This window comes from Hyaena hyaena, unplaced genomic scaffold (assembly GCF_003009895.1).
Source record: "Hyaena hyaena isolate Hyena2069 unplaced genomic scaffold, ASM300989v1 scaffold_225, whole genome shotgun sequence".
In the NCBI taxonomy this organism is placed as follows: domain Eukaryota; kingdom Metazoa; phylum Chordata; class Mammalia; order Carnivora; family Hyaenidae; genus Hyaena; species Hyaena hyaena.
In genome coordinates this window covers 1,225,598-1,248,446 of record NW_024080857.1, presented here as the reverse complement: position 1 = coordinate 1,248,446, position 22,849 = coordinate 1,225,598, and the positions used below count along the sequence as shown (strand labels likewise).

The 22,849-nt window shown below is 36.3% G+C and overlaps 1 protein-coding gene across 2 annotated transcripts in view; it reads right to left on the bottom strand.

Moving 5' to 3' along the window:
• Window positions 1-22,849, bottom strand: part of ALCAM (activated leukocyte cell adhesion molecule) — a 204,410-nt gene that overhangs the window by 20,162 nt on the left and 161,399 nt on the right. The window contains exons 7-14 of one of the 2 annotated variants that reach the window (XM_039243217.1): window positions 19,496-19,623; window positions 17,480-17,612; window positions 13,752-13,864; window positions 11,361-11,496; window positions 11,120-11,253; window positions 8,422-8,554; window positions 6,544-6,582; window positions 6,135-6,252 (exon numbers count right to left, since the gene is read on the bottom strand). In XM_039243217.1, the coding sequence (XP_039099148.1) occupies window positions 6,135-6,252; window positions 6,544-6,582; window positions 8,422-8,554; window positions 11,120-11,253; window positions 11,361-11,496; window positions 13,752-13,864; window positions 17,480-17,612; window positions 19,496-19,623 (934 nt within the window). The remainder of the gene's footprint in view (window positions 1-6,134; window positions 6,253-6,543; window positions 6,583-8,421; window positions 8,555-11,119; window positions 11,254-11,360; window positions 11,497-13,751; window positions 13,865-17,479; window positions 17,613-19,495; window positions 19,624-22,849) is intronic. The other variant, XM_039243219.1, reaches the window with a different exon arrangement.

The window sequence follows — 22,849 nt, the reverse complement described above, 5'->3', positions numbered from 1 at the left end:
AGTTAGAGGATAGGGGGCTCTAGTCCCTGCCTCTCAGAGGATGACTTATCTGGGTTTCTGGGTTTGAGGAAGGAAAAGAAGAAAAATAAATAGTTTGTCTTATTATCACTACTTTCAACTTCATATCCTTAGAATTTCTAAGACTCTCTAAAGAAACTCTCTATTGGGGCGCCTGGGTGGCTCAGTCGGTTAAGCGTCTGACTTCTGCTCAGGTCATGATCTCATGGTTCGTGGGTTTGAACTCCACATCAGCCTCTGTGCTAACAGCTCAGAGCCTGGAGCCTGCTTTGGATTCTGTGTCTCCCTCTCTTTCTGTCCCTCCCTGCCTCAAGCTCTGTCTCTCTGTGTCTCAAAAATAAACCTTAAAAAAAAAAAACAACTCTCTACTAAAATAGGAAATCCTTAAGACTTCAGTAAAAATTTAAAAAATGACCTTTTATCTAGGCCAATAGTGAATATGGGGACCATATATTACATAAACAATTGAAGAATTAAAATAAATGTAACAATTCTGAATATGCAACAAAAATAGGATGCCACCTGCATGCATTCAGCCTCACTGTTCAAAATGTCTCCTTAAGGTGGGTAGTGTTGGTACAGCACAGAGCTTGGCTCAGGGAACAGAGCTTCCCTTCACCTTTGAAAAGAAAACAGATTTGAAACTGAAAAAATGAAATGCACATATACAGACAGCTAGAAAAGATTTAAAAAATTGAAAACATTATATTTTGATGCAAGCCCTTTCCTCTGGAAACATTTCAGGTAATATCTAGCAGGAGAGAAGAGGATCACGGATGGATGGTTCTGCCCTTTGAATGGCCAATGACCTTGTGATTGATTGACTGGATGAAGAGTGTAGCATTTCTACATTATCTTATTTCCCCTCTAGTCCACTGTTATCTATGGTTTGATAGAATAATGGGGTATTTTCTTTACTTCCTTCTTCTGGCTGCCTGCTAGGTTATAGATAGGGAAAAAGAAAGAAACCAATATTTAGATTAGCCCAAGTTCTTCTTTCCTTCCCTTCCCGTCTCCTCCCTTCCCTCCCCTCCCCTCCCCTTCCCTTCCCTCTTCTTTTCTTGAGAGAGAGTGAGGAGGGGGAAGGGCAGAGGAAGAGGGAGACAGAGAATCTAAAGCAGGATGCACACACAACCTGACATAGGGCTTGATCCCATCACCCTGGGGTCATGAGCTGAGCAGAAATCAAGAGTCGGAAGCTCTCAACCTACTGGCCCACACAGGTGCCCAAGGATTAGCCCAGTTTCTCATACAGATAGAGAGGCCACATCAGGCCTCCACTTTAGTGCACACCTTCCCACCCCTCACACAATATTAAACTACAGCAATCAACCCAAGTCAGAGAAATTTTAGCTCCAAAGAAGTCTTAAAGCAGCAAAGTATATTTGAAACTATATGGGATATGGAATAATATACTGCATGTACTACCTTGAGCAGGTTCGTGTCACAAGGACATGGACACTGTGAAAAGGGTTACTTTTAACTCATTAAATTGTTGAAGATTTCAGTTAAAAAAATAAATAGAATAAAGACTAGTAGGTTCTTATATAGTGATAAATGAGGAAAGTCATTAAAAATGTGCTATAAATGGTCCTTCAGCACTATCTTCTCAATTTATTCAGTTGGGAGTCAGTCTTCCCTCGTGGGTACATATGTTTGATTTTAGAGTGAGTATTGATTGGAAACAGAATTCAGTTAAAATCAAGTTTCTTATAAGATCTTGTTCTACATATCAAGAGATACTAATGAGGAACATTTTAGAAAGGTTTAATAGCATGGTTAAGAAACAAATAACATTGTTTCTTAAAATTTCAGGGTGTTAGGCAAGTCTTCCTTAGTCTTTTTGCCAATTTAGGACTGTCTCTGTTTTTTTCTGAGCTAGTAGTGGCATAATATAGCATTACACAAGGCAGAACTGACAAGATTTCTGTGATTTTTAGACTTACAGCTTGTCTACATATTACAGAAAAACTTCATGAAAATAGTCATGAGTTCCACCATTGTAAAAGATAAATTTCTGGTAAGTTTCCAAGATTCATACAAAGTGTATTTTGAGATTACAAATGTCTGGTTAATGCTTACTTGAAGTTTAGTGATAAGAGGAATGGTGGTCAGGGGTCTCTTAAATGCAAACAACCTGAAAATTATGGTTTTAATAAATGCCTGAGGGACGCCTGGGTGGCTCAGTCGGTTAAGCGTCCGACTTTGGCTCAGGTCATGATCTCGTGGCTTGAGGGTTTGAGCCCTGGATCGGGGTCTGTGATGACAGCTCAGTGCCTGGAGCTGCTTCGGATTCTGTGTCTCCCTCCTTCAGTACCCCTCCCCTGCTTGCACTCTTTCTCTCTCAAAAATAAACATTAAAAAAAATTAAATGCCTGAGTAGGTTAGTGTCTACATCATGCTGCCTTTCTATTTTTCCTTTATCTTTGGCTCTTAATTTTTCATGAGTTATTGTATTCCAAGTTATTCAAGAGAGGACGTGGAACTCAAATAGTAACATTTAACTTTCTGAGGAGCTAAAAACAAGGTTCAGAGGACAGAATGAAGAGAAATGGAGAAAATGATAAAATATAATAATTTTTAAATGTTTATTATTTTTGAGAGAGAGAGAGTACAAAATGGGGGAGAGGCAGAGAGAGAGAGGGGAAGAGAGGATCCAAAGCAGACTCCACACTGACAGCAGCCAGCCTGATGTGGGCTTGAACTCATGTAATGTGAGATCATGACCTGAGCCAAAGTCAGAAGCTCAACCAACTGAGCCACCCAGGCACCCCAATAAAATATAATAATTGAATCGTTTCTAGTCCTTTAATGTTCTCCTATCTGTTAAACAACTAGAAATGAAGCCAGCTTAGTCAATTAATGCTATTTGCCTAGTAGTGTGAATTAATTCTCTATATACATGGGTAATGATCAGTCATCCATTTTCATTATTAAAAAAAATCCAATTTAAAGAAAAAACCTGGCAATGAGAAGTCATATGATTCAAAGCAGCAGAGGAATCATCATGAGTCCTTACTCTACAGTGAATATACTAGATCACAATGCCAAGCACGATTGCTAAGCATTCCTTGCTGCAATTCTTCATATTTGAAGTAGATACAAAAGTATGCAGCTCATACAAATGGAATGGGGAATGCATGTTAGCTAAGTGGATACTAGGCATGTTAACAAATGTACTCTTAAGTTCTACTTGGGCATAAAAGATTGCTTCTCTCCTCTCTCTCCATTGAGTTTTAAAACTGCCAATGCAAAGAACTTCTAAATGCTGCTTAAACCTTCCTGCTCAGGGAACTGTATTACTGAGGATTTTTAAATAAAATGTTTAACTCATAATCTTTGTTCAGAGTGTTTGCCGCAATGGTGACTCACAAGATTGTTGATGGTATTATTTTTCGAAATGGTAAACACAGGAGTATATATCTGGAGAAAACCTCTGCACTGTATGTTTATTAGAAATCTCTCATTCCCGTAAATCTCTCATTCTCTCATCACGTAAAATGGTGATGAATTAGCTGATGATAGCAATGAAATCCTTGTAGTGATTTGTAAAGTTGAAATTATTATATAGAAAAGAAGTAAAGAGAGTATAGTATTCTTCAAAATGATCACAGCAGTTCTTAACTTGAAAGCTCTTATTATGAATGTGCACTTACTCTGGATACAGGGATTAACGATAACTCATGTTGCAAAAATGCTGGCTTATCTTAGAGGGCGCTAGGAAGGAATAACTAACTAGGAATGCAAAATACTTAGCAAATCTGAAGAGTTCCACAAATTCTTCCTAAAAACACTCTGATGTTTGGGTTGAGAATTGCAATTTATTACTTTGATTACCAATAATATTAACTCTGGCAAAGTTGATGCACTTTTCAATTAAATAACAGTTATTTAGACAAATGTTCAAGTCAGCTGGTAAAATCTGCACTTAATTTGATGAGGCACTTTAAAGGAAATGCATGAAGTCTTAACCCTTAACCTAAAGACACTATGAGGCCAAGTGTCTAGAATTTATCTATACATGATTTTAATTTTCGGTCATCATATGATAATAGCTGATGAAGTAAGAATAAAAAAATTCTACACAAATAATTTTTTATTCATGGAAGGATAAATGGGATCTAATGAGATCCCGGCAATTAGAAGACGATGACTAAAAACATTGGGGAAGCTCCAAAAATTCAGCATTTATTTTGTCATAATTCAGAGAACTACTGTTTATTTTTCAGCTCAGTTCCAGGATACAGAGAAATTTCATTTTTATTCTTTTAAGAAGTAAAATTACCTTGGAATGCATCAAGAATCTGAAGTAAATAAAAGGGAAATACCCTAGAGCCCAAGCTGTTAGATTTGTGAGTAATTTATAGTGGATTGATTTTAAAGGGAAAATAGGATTTTGACCATAATAAACTTCTACACATAGAAGGAGAATTTTTTGTTAGATATTGCCTCTGAATAACAGTTTGCATTTCCTTTCATGCACATGGTACAGGCGATCTTCTAAATTTTTCCGTAGAAACCACGGACACAAACCCACATGAAGTGTTGGTAGGTAAAATATGCACTGAGAAAAAGAATACATTTGTTACCAAGTGATAGAGGGGACTGTGATAGAGGGGACTGCTCAAGATTGAGGAGTGAGGTGCCAAGATCAAAAGGGACTGTGTCCCAATGTGAGAGTGGATGAGTACAGCTATAAGACGTACCAGGAACACTGATGATAGAGAATAAGACCTAGTAATTAAGCACAAAGATGCTAAAACAGCTCTGTCTTAATCAAATACAATTCTATCCCTTACAAACTGTAACCTTAAGCAAGTCATTTAAAACTATTCTCTGCCTTAATTTTTCCAAATGTAAAATATGAATAATAATAGTATTTACTTCAGAGATGAGTTGTAGGATCAAAACAGAGCTAAAGACAGGCTTATATAATGTGACTTTAAAAATTTCTGAGCTATCACCTTCCTTTGATGGCAGCTACATTTGAATATTGTTTCACTAAAATTGCTTTCTTTACAAGGGAAGATCATGGGTCTCAGTGGGTCTGCTTTTTCTTTTCAGTTTTTTAAGTTAACTTACCTGAGTTGCTGAAAGGGGTTCTATCAGACATTAAGAAAATATGAAACTAAGTCCAAAGTTGCCACTAGCTATACACATTCCCTAGCAAAAATCAATTTCCTCATGTATGAAACCAATGGTACACGACAGAATCACTAATGAAACTTTAAAAACACAAAACTCTAGAACCCCATCTCTGCCATTTCACACCTAACCACTGTCAGATCATTTGTGAAGTTAGTTCTAACTGTATTATTTTATGAGTAATAATTTTTAAAGTAGCCTTGGTACTTTGTCTAATTTTCTTTTGAAATTGCAGACCAAAAAAAAAGGTATTTTTTTTTCCTGAATTAGATCCCGTTATGGACCTAAGTGACTTAACTAGAATAGGGGAGAAGTGACAAGATAATACTATCTCACCAATAGTTTCACTGCTGGCCAGAACTGTCACCACAGACACCTGGCCATTCCCACTGGATGTACTAACCATTCTTTAAAATGTTTACTTATTTCTTATGGGGGGGAATGTGTGGGAGAACAAGTAGGAGAGGGGCAGAGAGAGAGGGAGATACAGAATCTGAAACAGGCTCCAGGCTCCAAGCTGTCAGTGCAGAGCCCAACCCGGGGCTCGAACCCATGAACTGTGAGAACCCATGAACCATGAACCCGAGCCCAAGTCTGATGCTTAACTGACTGAGGCACCCAGAGGTCCCTGTACTAACCAATTTTAATTCCTCTCCCCCAACTTCAGCCAAATGGCTTAGAACAGCTGACTTTTTGGCAGCATATGCTTTTTAACCACAACCCCCCTCCCTGCCACCAGCACTGAATTTAGACTATTGACTGAGAAAAATAAGGGGACACCTGTGAAATCACATCCCAAGCGAATTCTTTGATGCTGACAAAGCAGTCACTGTGAGCTGAAAGCAAAACACGATCAGCCTGATTTGGGGGACATGCCTTTCTTGTTACAGAAATTGCATGCCCAGCTGAAGTTAGCTTCATTAACACACTTGTATTTTATCCCCAGGGAAGTTAGTTTTTCCATAACTCACTTTGATTTCTTCATATACAGCCAGTAGACAACACCAGCAACCAGGGCCGCGAGGAGGAGACCAACGACGATTCCCACGATTAGTTTTGCCTGGTCATTCACCTTTTCTCTGTTTTCATCTACAACAGAGAAGAAAAGTCCATGCAATTATAGACACTGCCAAGGATTTCTCAAAAGAAGTCAATCTGGTTATTATTTCTCATTAAGAATAATTAAGGCTTACTACTACTATGAGTAACATGCAAACTTGTGCTTTTAAAAGATAAAAGTTTTAGCATTCTTACTATCTGGTCTCATTTGCTATTTTAATTCAAGTCAAAATTTGGCAGCTAGGAAAGTACTTATACAATGACACTTCATAAATCTTGAGCTGATAGTCGAGGAAGAAGAGTCGGCAGCATAGTACCTACCACTTATCTCGTCTGCCTCATCGTGCTCTGGAATACTTACTGAAATGAAAAATGTTAATATGAAATTAAAAACAAAATTTGTTGATATATGAAAGTCACCTTTACCATTATAGTATGATGTAATAATACTCAAAGATAAAATATCTATTCTACAGCTAAGGGTAGAAAAAAAATTTACATTTAATAGAGCGTGAACTTCCCTACAAAGAAATTAATCTTGTTTTAAGGAGAGTCGTTAAAACTGCAAAGGTATTAATCTACCATAGAAAATTTCACAAGTGACAAGCTTTAGTGTTAATCTGAAATCCATATTAATTTCTCCACTATTTACCACCTTTTAATAGGATGTTTTTTCCTTAAGAAAAACAAGTTGCCATATATCATATCTACAAAGCAGTGTTTCTCAACTTTTCCTGACTCAGTGGAGAATTCATTTTCATCCGCTAGCGTCAGGGACTTGTCATTAGAGATGTTCTCACAGTGGTGGAGGTGGAGGTAAAAACTGGGTATGTCTCAGAGACAAGGAGGTATCACACGTGATGTTTGCAGAAGCCCTCCAAATGACTCTGAGAGCACCACGCTCCTGGCCCATTTTAAGAATTGCCAGTGCTGGATTATCATCTAATACTGAACTACATAAATATTATTCTAGGTGCATGGGCCTGCATCAGAACTTCCAGTGACGTTTGTTAAAACGCAGATTCCCCGTCTGTCCTCAGACATACCATATTGGAATTTTAGGAGGTGCTCACTAAATTTGAAAACAACTGTATTAAATGTTCATCAAGCCACTGCAAGGTCTAGAAACTGCTATTCAATGGGTTAGAATAAAAGAGAAACTTGTGTTCAGGAAGAAAGGATAAGTTCTTTTTCTAGGTAGGACAAATCAATACTCGCTAAATTGAATTTTGAGAAGTCAATGCACCTATTTTAGAGTTAAAATTTGTTTGGTTCTTTTGTCCTGTCAATCCTTCAGGCTTTTATATTTCAGTCATATTCTGTTAAGGACCATTATCTTTACACAATTATTTTTCCCAGCTCCAGCTAATTTCCAGCCAATTTTACCCTATCCTGCTAATGTCACATACAGGAATCCAACTCGCTGAAAAACAAAAGTCTGGAAGGTCAGTTAGTATTCAGTCCAGAACCAAGCCTCATTCTAGGCCGGTCATGATTTAAAGTTGACATAGCGATAGGAACAATGACAGAATTGAAGATGATAGATAATTTCAAATTAAGTGAAAACTGTTTTCAGAAGAAGCTGCTCAACATGTCGGATTTTTTTTTCACTTTCCTATGATAATTTCATTGATCTACTCTGTAGCTATGACTCAAATATCATCTTCAAAAGCATCAACTTTGGACGTTAGATTTCATTAATTCAAATATCAGTTTTCTACCAATTTGCTAAATGACTAAGGATATGGCATTCCTATTCAAAAAAAGGTAGGATAAATACCACAAAGAATTAGAATGCAAAGTAACAGATTAAGGGGAATTGAAATTTTACCAAAATTAAGACTGTTACAAAAATGTTTTACGACAGCCTTTGAATTATTTCTATTCTGAACACAAAACCTGAATTAAAAGAGAACAACTCAGTTCTTATCCTCTGTTGCTGTTGGGAAATACACCTGGACAAAATAAGGTCTCTGACTGATAAAACATGAAATGATTTAACTGTCAAGACAAAGATAGTACAAGGATGGACACTGGGAAAAGAAAAAGAAAAGAGCCTATGATGATGGTACCAAATGCAAAATAAATAAATAAAACTTACCATAATGCAGTACAGGAAGATGGAATTGAAGATTTTAAACTAATGAAGAATAACTTCAAATTTTCTTACTTTTTTAATGCCAGAAATGAAATACTCACTAGCAGAGACATTCAAGGAGTTTACTGTTCTCTCCAGCTGGTTTTCTGCTGTGCAAGTTAATGTAACATTCTCTTCAGGGGAAATGATAATTTTACTATAATACCTGCCATTGATATAAGGAGATTCCTCTGTCTGGAAAAAAAGAAGGAAGATGAATTTAGAAGTATATATAGATGAACAGCATGGAAAGGAATACTGAGTGAACCAGGAGAGGTGCTATGTAGTGCTATCTAGTGTTCAAAGGTATATATAAGGCCAACAATAAAAGACCAATTCAGGTTTATATCTATAGAAGGGAAGGAAAGATTAGTGGATCCAAAATTGAATTTCTGTTTATGCTTCTACTATAAAATTCCAATAATTAAATTAATTAAACTCTGTTGTTTTTTTTTAATATTCTCAGGCTAGTTAGTACTTTGGTGTGACAGTACTTGTCTCAAAATAATCAGTGATGATCTAATCACTGATTTTCTCTTAATAAATTTAAGAATTTAATTTTTATTTGTAAATTTTGTCATTGTTTTTAACTTCTTTTATTCCTTTATCTTCAACATGATATCTAAGTACTTACACAGGTATGATTTGGTTATGGGGAAATCAAACATTTTTTTCTTCTTTCCTGAGCTAAATTCAGAGAATGGATTCTTTTTTCAGTGACTGGTAAGTTCATTAGTTTTTTGTGAGGTGTCAATGAGGACAATCATTGCAATTTAATTCTACTAAAAGTAAGAGACAATTCACTTTATTTATAAATCCAAGATCAAAAGTCACGTGTACTTTTTGGACTGAGCCACCCAGGTGCCCTGAGACAATTCACTTTAATCTCTTCCCCAGGACTTCACTCCCAGGTCCAAGTGGATTAAAGTAAATATATACTTGGGCTCTTTTCTGAGTTGTATTATGCACACCATGCCCTACATTGTTCTTTGCTTCCTCCAACTATACTGTAAGAGCCTTGAGGACACAGGTTAGTCTCCTGCTTAGGGATATTGTCTAGTCCCTGGGGCAGGAGTGGTTAGAGGCATCAGTAGTTATAAAATAACAGATTCACCATGTGATTGAGGAGGGAACAAATTAAAGATTAGGGATGGATCAGCACAAACCTAGAACAAGAAAAATAACATATCACCTAGTGGGCCAGAATCAATCCTTCTCCTTGACAGTGAAGAATAGCATTGTTATTTTTATCCTCATAGTAAGTTCAAATGCTATTTTTCCACTTCCCACTAGTAGTTTTCACATGACTTTCTCCCTGAGTCTTTGTTTTTGTTTTTTATTTATTCATCTCAAGGGTGGCCTTTTAAATCTTTGTATCTGTTCACCAAATATTTATTGTGTGATTATTTCTCTATTTCCCAGTACCTAAAGGGTTTTTTTTTTGCTATAATTATCATTTATTTGAACTAGAAAGCAAAAATAGAAGAGAAAACAGTCATTGATGTTTAAAAAAAAAAAACCCAACCCATAGATCTATATACACTGTCAGACGATTCCGGTATTTCTGGTTTTTATTCTGAAGCAAGAAAACCACATTTCCTTAGAGTTGAGCCATTTTGCTTTCCTCAAGTTTGCTTCCTGTGTGTCCCCATCACACCTAATCAAATCAGGAGTCATTTGTTTCAAGTATGTCCACTCCTTTGGGGACCTTCCATACTTGGAGTTACGCAAATACATATGCGTCACTCGCAGGTAAAAGAGCCAAAATTCACCTTGCCCTGCAAAATTATGTTGTATAAGCTGGACCAGCAGCCCAACTTCCATGGCAGAGAAAGAGCAGAAATTTTAACTTAAAACTAAATGCAACTCTGCTTTATGAATGCCTTCTCGGATTTCAATTGTGTCCAAAGCTGGGAAGAAGGCAGCACAGAAGATTCAGATAATCAAATGACACCTCTGGGTGTTCCTGAAGAGTCTTCAACTGACTCCACTGAGAAGAGGGCCATGAAGACTATCGTAGAGAAAATGGAATTAACAAGTATGTCAGTAACCCAAGCAGATGGGTAATTTAATGGGATGACAGTACTGAACCCCTAGTGACAGGTCAGATTCTATTATTATCTTTGTCAGACAGAAAATTATTGCCAGTGTCCATAAGTTCTTAGCCCTTTACTATTATTAAAATGTCCTGACAAAGGTAAAATATTAAAGTTTGGTTTATGTCTACTTTTTTTTAGAAGGAAACACTATCTATTTAGCCAGCCTTATTCTGGCCCTAGCTTGGTCATACACGAATTAGACCATATGCTTACAAACGGTGACTGTGTTCTTCACCACCCCCTAGGGCCCAGTTTTAAGAAGAAATATCCCTTAACGTGCGTAAGTAAGCAAAGTAATGGAGGCCACTTATACTCAGATGTGTAAGTTTATGACGCAGAAAAGTGTATACCTTAATGTTTTAATCACCCAAGTTTCAGAAATTAATGACCATGGCACAGCACTCAATTTACATTCTTGTAAAAACAGATACTGACCACAACATAATGATTCTTCCATTCTCCATGGCCCTGGGATTTAAAATTTCTCTTTGAGCTATGTTCTTTCCTTTGGAAAAATTAAGAAGTTAGCAAAAGCTTCCTCTGAGTATTTGAAATACTGCAAATTTCATATTGCTAACAAGCTAGCCTACAGTTTAGGTACCTCTATTGAGGTACCCACATCGTACCAAGTGCAGCATATAACAAGAAGACAAATACTTGCTTGGTTTATGACACTCCCACTGCCAGTAATCGTCCACTGAATAGCTGGCTTCGGAAAACCTTCCACATGGCAGATTATTGTTTTAGACAGTCCACTGGGATCAGTTTTCTTTGTCATTTTGATTTGAGGTTTTCCTAAAATATCATTACAATTAAAATAAGATGTTGAACGGAGATCTTAAGAGAAACCAGATACCTAATTTTCAAAGAAAAATTTGAATTGGTGTGCCGGTATTTATTACCTTCTACGATAAGTGTCAACGACTCTCTTTTCTTTAGGCCTTCCACCTCCTGCAGAGCAGTTTCACAGACATAGTTTCCAGCGTCCTGATACTGGAGACTAGAAAATGATGGGCTAGATCGAAGCCTGATGTTATCCTGATTAAATCAAAAGTGAATTACTTCATACGGTCCGAATGTTTTTATTAGATCATCATGGAGCCTAAAATTATTATTCTGGGTCTAAGGAAAATGCAAGTTCCTTTTCCTTAACTTCAGATGTTTTCAAAAATAGATTTCCCTTTTCCTTTGTCGTTTTACACATTCAGAGTTTTATTTCAGACTCTTTCACCTACTAAATTTATAATTTGGAACAAATTCATTCACTTCTCAGTTTCTTTATTTTTGTTTATTTTATATATTTTTAAAATAATTTTTTATTTTTGAGAGAGAGATAGAGACAGCATGAGCAGGGGAGGGTCAGAGAAAGAGAGGAGACACAGAATCTGAAGCAGGCTCCAGGCTCTGAGCTAGCTGTCAGCGCAGAGCCTGATATGGGGCTCGAACCCACAAACCGTGAGATCATGACCTGAGCCGAAGTTGGATGCTTAACTGACTGAGCCACCCAGGTGTCCCTCAGTTTCTTTATTTTTGAAGTAGGATAATAATCTTAACCATGTTGAATTGTTTGAGGACTCAATGATATAATTAGTAAAATGTGTTAACATTAAGGAAAGTTCTCAATTAATAACAGCTACCCCTTGTAGTAAATGTAGATGAACTAGTAGGGAAAGATTCCGGAGACCATGCTAGGTTATCAATGATAGGCATAAATGCCAGAAAGCCAGTTTATCAAGACATGGGATCCATTACAGAGTGATGACAATCTTGACAAAATGCTTTTAAAAGAAACCATTAATAACAGCTTACTATCCTAATTTCTATGAACAAAGGAAACAGCATTTAATTTAAAAAATCACTTGACATACAGAAAACAATCTATTATTACCAGTAATGGGAATTCTGCTAAGCAGACAACTAAACACAATCCTAAGATCATGTGGTCTTTCCCCACTATGAATTTTTCTCCACTCCTCATCAACTAACCAATGGCCAGGCAATCTTGATCAGCACTACTGGCATTAGGCATTCAATTGACAACAGTGACTACAGTTGATGTAGATACTGGTTTAGCTAAGTAAATTTAGTTTCTCTAGTCCTGTAGTAAAATAAACATGAGTGTTTATATGTTTGTTGAGTAGTCTAGTTGCCTAGAATTTGTCTAGCCCTTTGACCATCGATGACGACAAATACATCCTATTGAATATGCAGTCTACAGAGGGACATTTTAATTATCTGAGTGAACACAAGAAGAGTGATGAGGCTAAGAGAGAATAAAACACAAAGGTGAGCTTTAAAAGGAAAAAAAAATAAGTCACAGAGGATCTAGTGTTAAAAGTGATCAAAAAGCAATACAAAATAATGTATATTTTCAGCAAGAAGAAATTCTAACAATACTGTTTTTTAGAAGGACAATTCATGTCAACTCCTATGTGAAAGAGTTTTTATATGTTTGTCAACACATGCACTGGGGGGTTTTGATATACTAGCCAATGATTTCTGGTGGGATTATAGTTATAATCTTTCACTGGGTGATAACCTTGTCTCAAATTACTGATTATCAACCCTACTATCTCACTCTAAAAAGAACAGTGATTAGGTTCCCAGTAATTGCTTACATTTCGGACAATTACAGGAATATAGTTGTTCACTCAGGAAATACTGACAAAGCTCTACTGTGTTCCAGGTGTGCTACTATGGCCCAGGGATGAAAAGGGACCCCTACCTTCAAGGAGCTACTAATTCAGTGAACTCATATTCAGACACTTACTATCATTTTCAGCAGGGAAGTTGAAAGTTGGGTGATCAGAGCACAGTATTTATTGTACCCAGTGAAGCCTGAGTTGGACTCTAACTCTCACTTGAGACCTTCCTGATTTCTCTCCCCTCAGCTTCTTTATGAATAACATGAGGATATAATAAGTGTCTGCATATTTCATAGAGTTCTTGTGTCATGTGAGAATAATGTCGGTTAAAACACACTGAAAATCGTTAAGCTCTGTAGCATGTAACTGTATGCATGTTTGTATGTGTAGAATTACTTAGTAGATACACAGAAATCAATGCCCCAAGGTAAAGTTTAGACAACCAATTATGGATGCCACACTGTTGTTGAGTACCTCTAAAATTTGATTGTGACATCATTATATTATTATAATGTACAGAAAGAACATGAGTGTGGGCATATAAACATGTTATACATGGGTATACATATTTAGATGTCATATAAAATGCAAAAGAAGTCCAAAAGGAGTCAGTGCAAGCAGTGTAACATTAACAAAGATCTTACTTACTTTCATCCACACCACAGTTGCATTTCTACTAGCAGATATCGTGCATGACACGGGCAAGGCATCCCCAATCTGCTTGGTCACTTCCCCACTTGGGTTTAAGGACAAATCCAAATCTGTGAAGCAGAAAATCTGCTTGAAATGCAAACTCCAGGAAAGGAAGATAGTCAAAATATTTTGGAGAAGAAAAGATGAAAGGAAAAAATTCCTTCTAACTGTAGTCAAAATTCAGAACTGATTTATGTGACCACAATAACTAAACTGTAGCATAATAAGTCTAGTCTTCCAAGCCAGCTTTGAGGCCAGTTTGGACATGTGAATGGTCAATCTACTTGATTATGCATTTATTTGCAGTTAACATGACTGATGTTTTGACTGTTTATAAGTATTTCCCTGGGGTCTATTACCTTAAGAAAAATATTTCTTAAATCACTTCTGGAAGAAAAGAAAGATCATGACTAGGTAAATACTATAAAAAGAGTTGGTAAGGTATGCCAGGAGAAAATCAAGTACATTTAGACAGCAGGTGATAATCTGAAAAACCATGAGGTAGTCTGTTTCTTCAGAGAGAATTGATGATAGCAGTTAGATTTTTTTAAAATGCTATTCCATTTCTCATGCAGTTGAAATTTTAAATATTAATCATTAGGTACACTTTCAGCAGGTATCATTTAAAAAAAAAAACAGTATAAAAGCACCTAAGTAGGCATAAAACCTTTCAGATGGATAGTAATTTCTATTAAAATCTTACTATCACAGTATGATCTGTATGAGGAAATTTTAATTCAATAGAACAAACATTTATTGAGTAACTACTATGTCTCAAGCACTGACAGGAGATACAGAGACGAATAGAACCCTATAATTTATGATTTTTGAGGTAAGGTTAATTTGTACTCAACTATGTGACTCTATTACAGCAGCAGTTCAATGAATATTTGTTGAAAAACAAAAGGAAGGGCTACAAACAGAGGTATAAGCAAAGACTTATGGGAGTGTAGAGAACAGAGCCAACTGGATTTCAAAGCACTGATAAAGGCTTTGTATAAGAGACAGTATCTGCTTTTGGTCCTTGATTGTTGAGAAGGGCTTTGATAAATGGAGACACAGAAAACTCCTGCTACATAAACAAAGGCAAAGAGCTGAGGGAATATGGCAGACTTAATAGTGGTGAGGAATCTGGTATGAATGGTTATAGCACATGAAAGATAAACTTATATAATTAATAGAGGCCAGAGCCTAACAGACTGTGCTTGCCTTGCTAAGTATTGAGGCTTTATTCTATGGCAGTAAGGATTTCCTATTGTACCCTGTGGTTTTCCTTGTTTTTACACATGTTATAACTAAAGTTCATTGATTATTTGCCAACATCATTTTTCATACTTGTTTTTCCTGTTAGGTTGTAAGAACCATAGGGGCGCCTGGGTGGCTCAGTGGGTTAAGTGTCCAACTCTGGATTTCGGCTCAGGTCATGATCTTGTGGTTCGCGGGATTGAGCCCTGTGTCAGGCTCCACACTGACAGCACTGAGCCTGCATGGGATTCTCTCTCTCCCCCTCTCTCAAAATATATAAACTTTAAAGAAATAAAAAGTTAAAAAAAAATAAAGATTTTAAGAACCATGAAGGTAAGATGAGTCCTTGAGTTGTCACTGTGTATCCACAGTGTCTGCTACATGGTAGGCTTTGAAACACACTTACTGAAAGAAAGAAGCATCCTTTCACTGTTCCTCATTAATATTAAAATATGCATTGTCACAGAGAAAAGTGGAGTTTCCTCAGAAAATATGGGTTAATTACACTTAGATGAAAATCCTACTCAGGGAGAGTTAGAAACTTTTCCTTGTGGGAGAGTTAACTTGCCAGTGAGGAGATAAGAGAAGTGATTTTAAAGGATGATGATGGACTTTGGAAGCTCTGATGAAGAATCAATCTATCTGTGCATGCATTGGCAGAGGAATCGTAGATGTTTTATCAGCAGCTATGGATCTGGGGGTGGGAAGCCCTGATGACAGGTCTGTTCTGCAAACATGTGCAAGTGTGGCTTGCTGCTTCTCTATCCACATTCCCTTTAGTCATCGCTGGAAAGGAGACAAATCTTGTTTTCAGACAACAAACAGCAATCAAGGATAAATGGACAAAAAAAGGATTTTTATGTTTTCATTTCATGTAAGTTGGAGTAAAATCTTGATTTATGTGTAATCAAAGAGAAATATATGCCTTAAAGCCCAATGTGATAGTCTACCTTTCAAAACCTAAAAGCATTTCAATCAAATTAAGTGTAGTGAAATCCAGTTAAACTGTTACATACTTTTATTTCTTTTTTTCTTTATCACAGTTGATCATTGAGGTACAGTGTGGCTGCACCCAAATCTTTTGCCTTATCACTCTGTTTTGTGTCCATCCCTGCTGATCTACAAGTATTACAAGTAAGTGCTCTTTCCTTTCAGGGTCTCTTAAATATCAGCTTACTGTAGCATCTCTAAGCACTGGATTGTTGGTTTCTGGTCTGCAGATCTCATGGACAATGATATCAAAGAGTTATTTTACAGACAGTTCTATCTGCTGGTTATATTCTCTCACTTCATTTTTTTGGGAGGGAGGTGTCATGGAACAGGCTGGATAAATGGCCCCAGGACTGACTGGTCCTCAGAGAAAAAGAAGCATTGCTGTTATCCTGAGAGGTCACTGCTTTCTTTCTAACCAGCTTCTGATGGCGGACGCACTCAGATCTGTACAACATGAATATGGAACAAACAGAGAAATGGCCTGGCTGTGAACAGTTCTTAACAGTTTGCTGTTTGTATAGGGTTCCCCAGGGTGTGCTCCCAACATCAGACACTCAAAGCAACCATCTGGTTACTCTATTCCCCAGTGTATATCTTTGTATCGCCCTCAAAGTCTTAGCTTCCATTCTACATATTTGGCCTATACCTCCAAGCAAGACTGACATTTGCCTAAAGCACTCTGTAAACTGTAGTGTCACTGGGGAGAGACTCAAATTAGTTCCCCATTTCCATAATGCATCAGGTACATCAAGAATACAGACTGTCAGAAATTTCAAAATAAAGGACTTAAGGTGCTTTTTTTGTGCGTATATTTTCTCCTATCACACTAGAGTAAAGATAACTATTGGAGTATACGGAGATCAAAAGCAGGTTAGAAGTTAATAAATAAGTATGTTTAGGGTGATTTTGAAGAGGTTCTATTTCCAGAAATTTTCTATCCTTCTAAACAGAGGCCAATAAATGGCTTTTAGTGGTGTACCTCTGCTGCTTCCAAAAGTTGAGTCTATAGTAACTTTATGTTGCTCGGGTTTGGGCACTAATGTTATTCTGCAATACAAATTTTAAAAGATACTTAATCTACACTTTTTTCTGGGCCAACTGCAAACCCTGTAAACTTCAAGAACATCTAAGTATTTTATGAAAATATAAACTGAGTAATTACTTTCAGAACCACATGAATATTTTGTTAACACCACAAATAGAAGAGATTTGGAAAGAAGATGGAAGTTTACCCTTGCCCAAAGTTGCACTTGTTAGGTCCACTCAAGATTTCAATAATGCAGTGGAAATCTGGACCAAAGCTGAGTTTGCTTCGATGCACTTTAGTAAGCCTATTGAAAGCATGTCGTTTGAAAAATATAGCTGCAATTTATTTGAAAAGACAGCTAGTTAGACTATTAGAGGCCTTTAAAGTGAAGTTGGTAATGAAGAGCAAGGTGACTTACAGTGAACCGTGATGGCTGTTGAAGCAATCATGCTTTTTTTGTCTATCAGGGAACATTTGTAGTCTCCTGTTGCATTGCGCCTCACATCTGTCAATGTGTAAGTATTTGAGCTTCTTATTCCTTCAGGCTGTCCCTTTTGATAGAGGTAAAATGTCAGATGATTACACTTAGTAGCTACAATGAGATGAGTTGTATTTCTTGATGAAAATGGCATTATTTTGTTATATAAGAAAAAAAGGGGAATGTGTTTCTATGATTGGACAAATGAGAGTAGAGTTTGTGTTATCTGATTTCTGAAAAAATAACTGCAATTTTGGTTCTAAGATAATTGAGGATCTAATAATATACATGGTATTGATGATATCTATTCCATTGATAGCATGGCTTGGATTTGAGGGTTAAGGCAGATGGTTTTTTTAATTGTAAAATTTAATTTTATATTTATGCTTTGCCTAATTCAACAAAAATATTTGAGGCAGCTTAAAAGAAAACATACCACATATCCAAATAAAAAGGAGAGAAAAAAAAGAAAGGAAGAAACAAATGAAGGGAAGAAAAGGGGGAGGGACTAAAGGAATAGGGAGAAAAAGAGAAAGAAAGAAGAAAGAAGAAAGGAAAGAAAGAAAGAAAGAAAGAAAGAAAGAAAGAAAGAAAGAAAGAAAGAAAGAAAGAAAGAGGAAAACGCTTTTTAAATAAGTGAACAAGAGGAAAAGATTAATAAACTCAGAATAGAAAGAATATAGATGAACTAAGAGTATGTAGTAACAAAAAAACCACCCCATAATCATTAAATATTGTTGCTAAAACTAAGATACAAATTTGTCTGTCAAATCTGTCAAATTTGGCTATTAGGATAGCCAAAGTGGAAACATAATTAGTTTCAGAAGTTCATTTGCACATGAGACAAAAGCAATATGTCAAATTATTAGGAGAAACAAAGTTTTCTGCCAATATTTAAGTCTAAAAGAAATCAGTTATGTTAGTCTTCTGAGTAATGTAGTAGATGATATTCTTAAACATTACTGAGAAATGTAGCAGGTGACGTTTCTAAACATATTTCTTCAATAAATGCAATATAAAGTTGTATATGGCTTCTTACAATGGAATGTTATGCTATATATAAACCTGGGAAGAGCCCTGGAAGAACTCACTAGTTCCTCAGACAGCTCTCTCCATCTGGCTCCATACCACTAGATATCTAGAATACATCCTAGAGGAATGTTCCAAATTATCCTCTGTCTGTATCATTCTTTTCAGCTACAATAGTGAAAAAAGCCGAGAGGCTGGCCCTTCAAGACCATATACAATGGCAAGATATAGCCCCTAGCTTTATTTCATCCAGCTAAATATAACACACAACAGAATGGTCCTACTTTGGGGGTCCCTGGGTGATTCAGTCAGTTAAGCAGCCGACTTCAGCTCAGGTCATGATCTCCGGTCTGTGGGTCTGAGTCCCACATCAGGCTCTATGCTGGCAGCTCAGAGCCTGGAGCCTGCTTCTGATTCTGGATCTACTTCTCTCTCTGCACCTCTCCTGCTTGCTCTCTGTCTCAAAAATAATAAACATTAAAAAAAAAAAAAAAAAAGAATGGTCCTATTTTGGAAGCTCAGAAAGGCACTGTGTGTAGACTTAGAATCTACATCAGGCCATTTGCTGTCACAATTCTTCATTTTAGAGTTACCTATTTTTGAAGAGATTTTTATAGCTTATCTGGATAATGAAAACTTGAGTTTTTATAATTATGGTATCCTATGATCAACTTTTTATCTCTTTTCCCCTAAAATCTCTTAACACTGAGACAAAAGGCAGGGTCACTGGCAGATGCCAAAAACAACCATAAAACAACACCTCTCACAACTTTCAAAGGACATTCTACGGGTGTCCCTTGTCCCCAAAAATAACATCTTTCTCTCTTTAGCTGCCCAAGTACATACAATTTCTAATGTCAGCCAGCTGCCACACAACAGGACAAAATGATAGTAGTCTAGCCCAAGTAATAATCCATAAGCACTTACTGGTAAGTAAAACAAAAATTCCTCAGGAGGAGGGTTACCATTTCCCAAACACTTAAGAGTGATGTTATCCCCTTCTTTGATGGCATTTTTTGATGGCAGCACTTGTATTGTCACTTGCTCAGTAGGATCTGCAAGAGTCACAGACCCAAGTTAACCATTTTCATCAAGTACCAAATTACTCTGTACATACAATATAAATGACTAAATTATACACAATTTTCTCAAGAAGCTAGTAATGGTAATTACTTAAATGTATCTTTTTACAGAAGGATTGAAGTTAATAGCTACTTGCTAAAACAAGTACTAATCTTGGTTAGAGCAAACTACAAAGAGATCTTGTTACATAAAAACCAATTTCTTCTTAGCAAAATGTCTTTAACTGAGGTAGAAATGACCATAATTATTTTATGTGTAAAAGACCAGTAGGAACACTGTCACTGCATGATTTCATTATAAACACATTTAACTATATTATGAACCTCACAGTTTGGAAAGACTGGATCAGCTAGCATAGTAGCAAAAACTGTTAGGCACCCCTACACTCATCTTACATAATAATTACCTTATATTGAATAAAAAAAGAGACATGAGCTAAATAGTACCAGCAAGATTTTTGGCATGCAGGAGAGTAGATCATTTTTCAAAAAGATGAGTCCTGTGAACTGAAGGAGATCTTTTAACACAGTCAACAGGATTGTAAATGTATTGTAATTCTGTTCTCTCCACTGGGGTAAAGGTGCATCTTTCATTCCATTTTAGTCACTTTTATGGAGAAAACAGGTCTAAAGGATATTTTTTTAGTAGAGGCTACTGCTAATAGAATACTACAGAAATTAAACGCTTGGATACAAAGGACCATATGTAGCAAACAGTAAATAAGAGGAGGGGGTGTTGGCAATTATAAATGGCCCACTTTCTAACATATATACTTATTATATAGCTGGAGAGTAAGAATAATATAATAAGAGTAAGAGTGGAATAATAATCTATGAACTTATTTTGTTAATAGCTAAAAAAACAAATAAGTGGTAGATTCAGAGGTGGGTTCTTTTTTCTATCTCTTTCTATCATTTATTTATCTTACCAAAATCAAAATGCAGAAAAAACTTAGAAGGGTTAGTATACTTTGTTACCTTTTCTTCATGCTTGGACCTCTCTGAATATTTGCCCAGGATGTTCTGAAGCCAAACAGTGATTGGTTTAATATACTTTTTGTTAGTTTTTCTGAATTTTCCTGAGGAAGTTCCTTGATCAGCAGTTCCCAGCAGAGTTGGGAAGTAAATAAAATTTGTTTTCTTACACCGCCCCCCTACCAACTTTCCATTTCTAGGTCTTCTTCACTCTTTTATGTGGCCCTTCACTGACAGTTTTGGCCTGTCACATGCCACTGTGAGACTACTCAATCAGAGCTGACATCAGAACAGATAGAGATCAAATCTGTTTGACTTTCTGCTTTATTTCAAAACTTCCTTTCTGTGTGCCCCCTTTCAATAGGCTCTGCTCTGTATAAGAGATTTGAAGAACTACAATGAGATCAGAGATACGTGAGTTTTAACAGTAACTTTTTGGATGTCCAACAAACATGCATTGAACAAAATTAACCATCACCTGCTCTCCCATTGCCCCTGTTTTACTCTGATTTTTACTCTGTCCGTTAGTAAATCATTCTGCCAGGTATTCTGCTTTTCTCTTATCCACTGTCACCAAGTCTTAATGATTAATACTACTTTTTTTGCATCTGATTTTCCCCTTTTATTCCTACTAACGTTTCTATAGTCCAAGCTCTTTCATAGGTTACCTGAAATACTGCCCTCAAGCTTTAATTAGTCCCTCATTCTAATCCTTCATATATATATTTCCTCTAAGTCAGTTTTCTAAGTAGTGTTTTGAATATTACACTGACATGCAAAATCCATCATGCACTCTCAATATGTGAACACTGACATAAAAATTTCTTAGCCTGATACCCATAATTGCCTTGAACTAGTTCAATTAAATCTCTATATATACCACTACACAATAAGCAAGAGTCTATTCAAATTTTCTTTGTCCCATCTCTCTATTTATGATCTTTCCAATCATGTATTCGTTTATTTAGCCAATATTTATTTTTGCAAGCATTAAGTGCTAAATTTATAAAGTTGAAAACAGCATGATCTTCAATCTATTTATAATGACTCTAACATAAAAACTGCATATAATATGATCACTGGTATCTTACAGAGGCACAAGACTGGGAAGTATCTGATAGGAATCGATGTTGCAGCTGGGTGTTGAAAGAGTAAGTAGGTGTTTGCTAGAAAATAAAAGTAAGGTAGTGACAGAAAATGGATAGGCATGTAAGCAGTATTCTATGGGAGGGATCTGGAAAACAGAACAAGATTGAAGAAAATACAATGAAGTGATAAAGATTGAGACCATGGCTACAAGGGATTGAAGCATATCAAAATTGGGAGTCTGAAAAGAAGAGGGAAAGAAAAATCTTGGTTCACAAAAAGTAGACTTAGGGAATCCTGAGACTCCATCAAACATAATAACATTCATATCATAGGATTTCCAGAAGAAGAGAGAGAAACATGGGGAGAACTAGGGCAGAAAAAGGTCAACACTAAGACATATTATAGTTAGCAAAATATAGAGATAAAAAAATCCTAACAGCAGCAAGACAAAAGAAGTCCATAATTTATAAGGGAAGACCAATAAGGTTAGTAGCAAATGTCTCCACAGAAATTTGGCAGGTCCTAAGTGAGTGGCATAATATATTCAACACGCTGAATGGGAAAAATCTGCAGCCAAGAATATCTAGCAAAACTATCATTCAGAATAGAAGTAGAGATAAAGAGTTTCCATCACAAACAAAAATTAAAGGAGTGTGTGACCACTAAACCAGCCTGTAAGAAATATTTAAGGGGACTCTTTGAGTGGGAAAGAAAGAACAACAATGTCAAAGACTAGAAAGGGACAGAGAAAATCTCCATAACAATGACAAAACAAATACTAAAATGGCATTAAATTCATATATATCAATAATTACTCTGAGTATAAATGAACTAAATGCTCTAAACAAAAGATATAGGGTATCACAATTCATTAAAAAATAAAAACAAGACCCATCTACATGCAGTTTACAAGAGACTCATTTTAGACCTAAAGACCCCTGCAGATTGAAAGTGATGGGATGGGGAAATATTTAGCAAGCAAATGAATGCCAAAAGAAAGCTAGAACAGCAATTCTTACATCAGAAAAACTAGATTTTAAACCGATAACTATAACGAGGGATAAAGAGGGGAACTATATCATAATAAATCGGTCTATCCAACAAGAAGATCTAACGATTGTAAATATTTATGCCC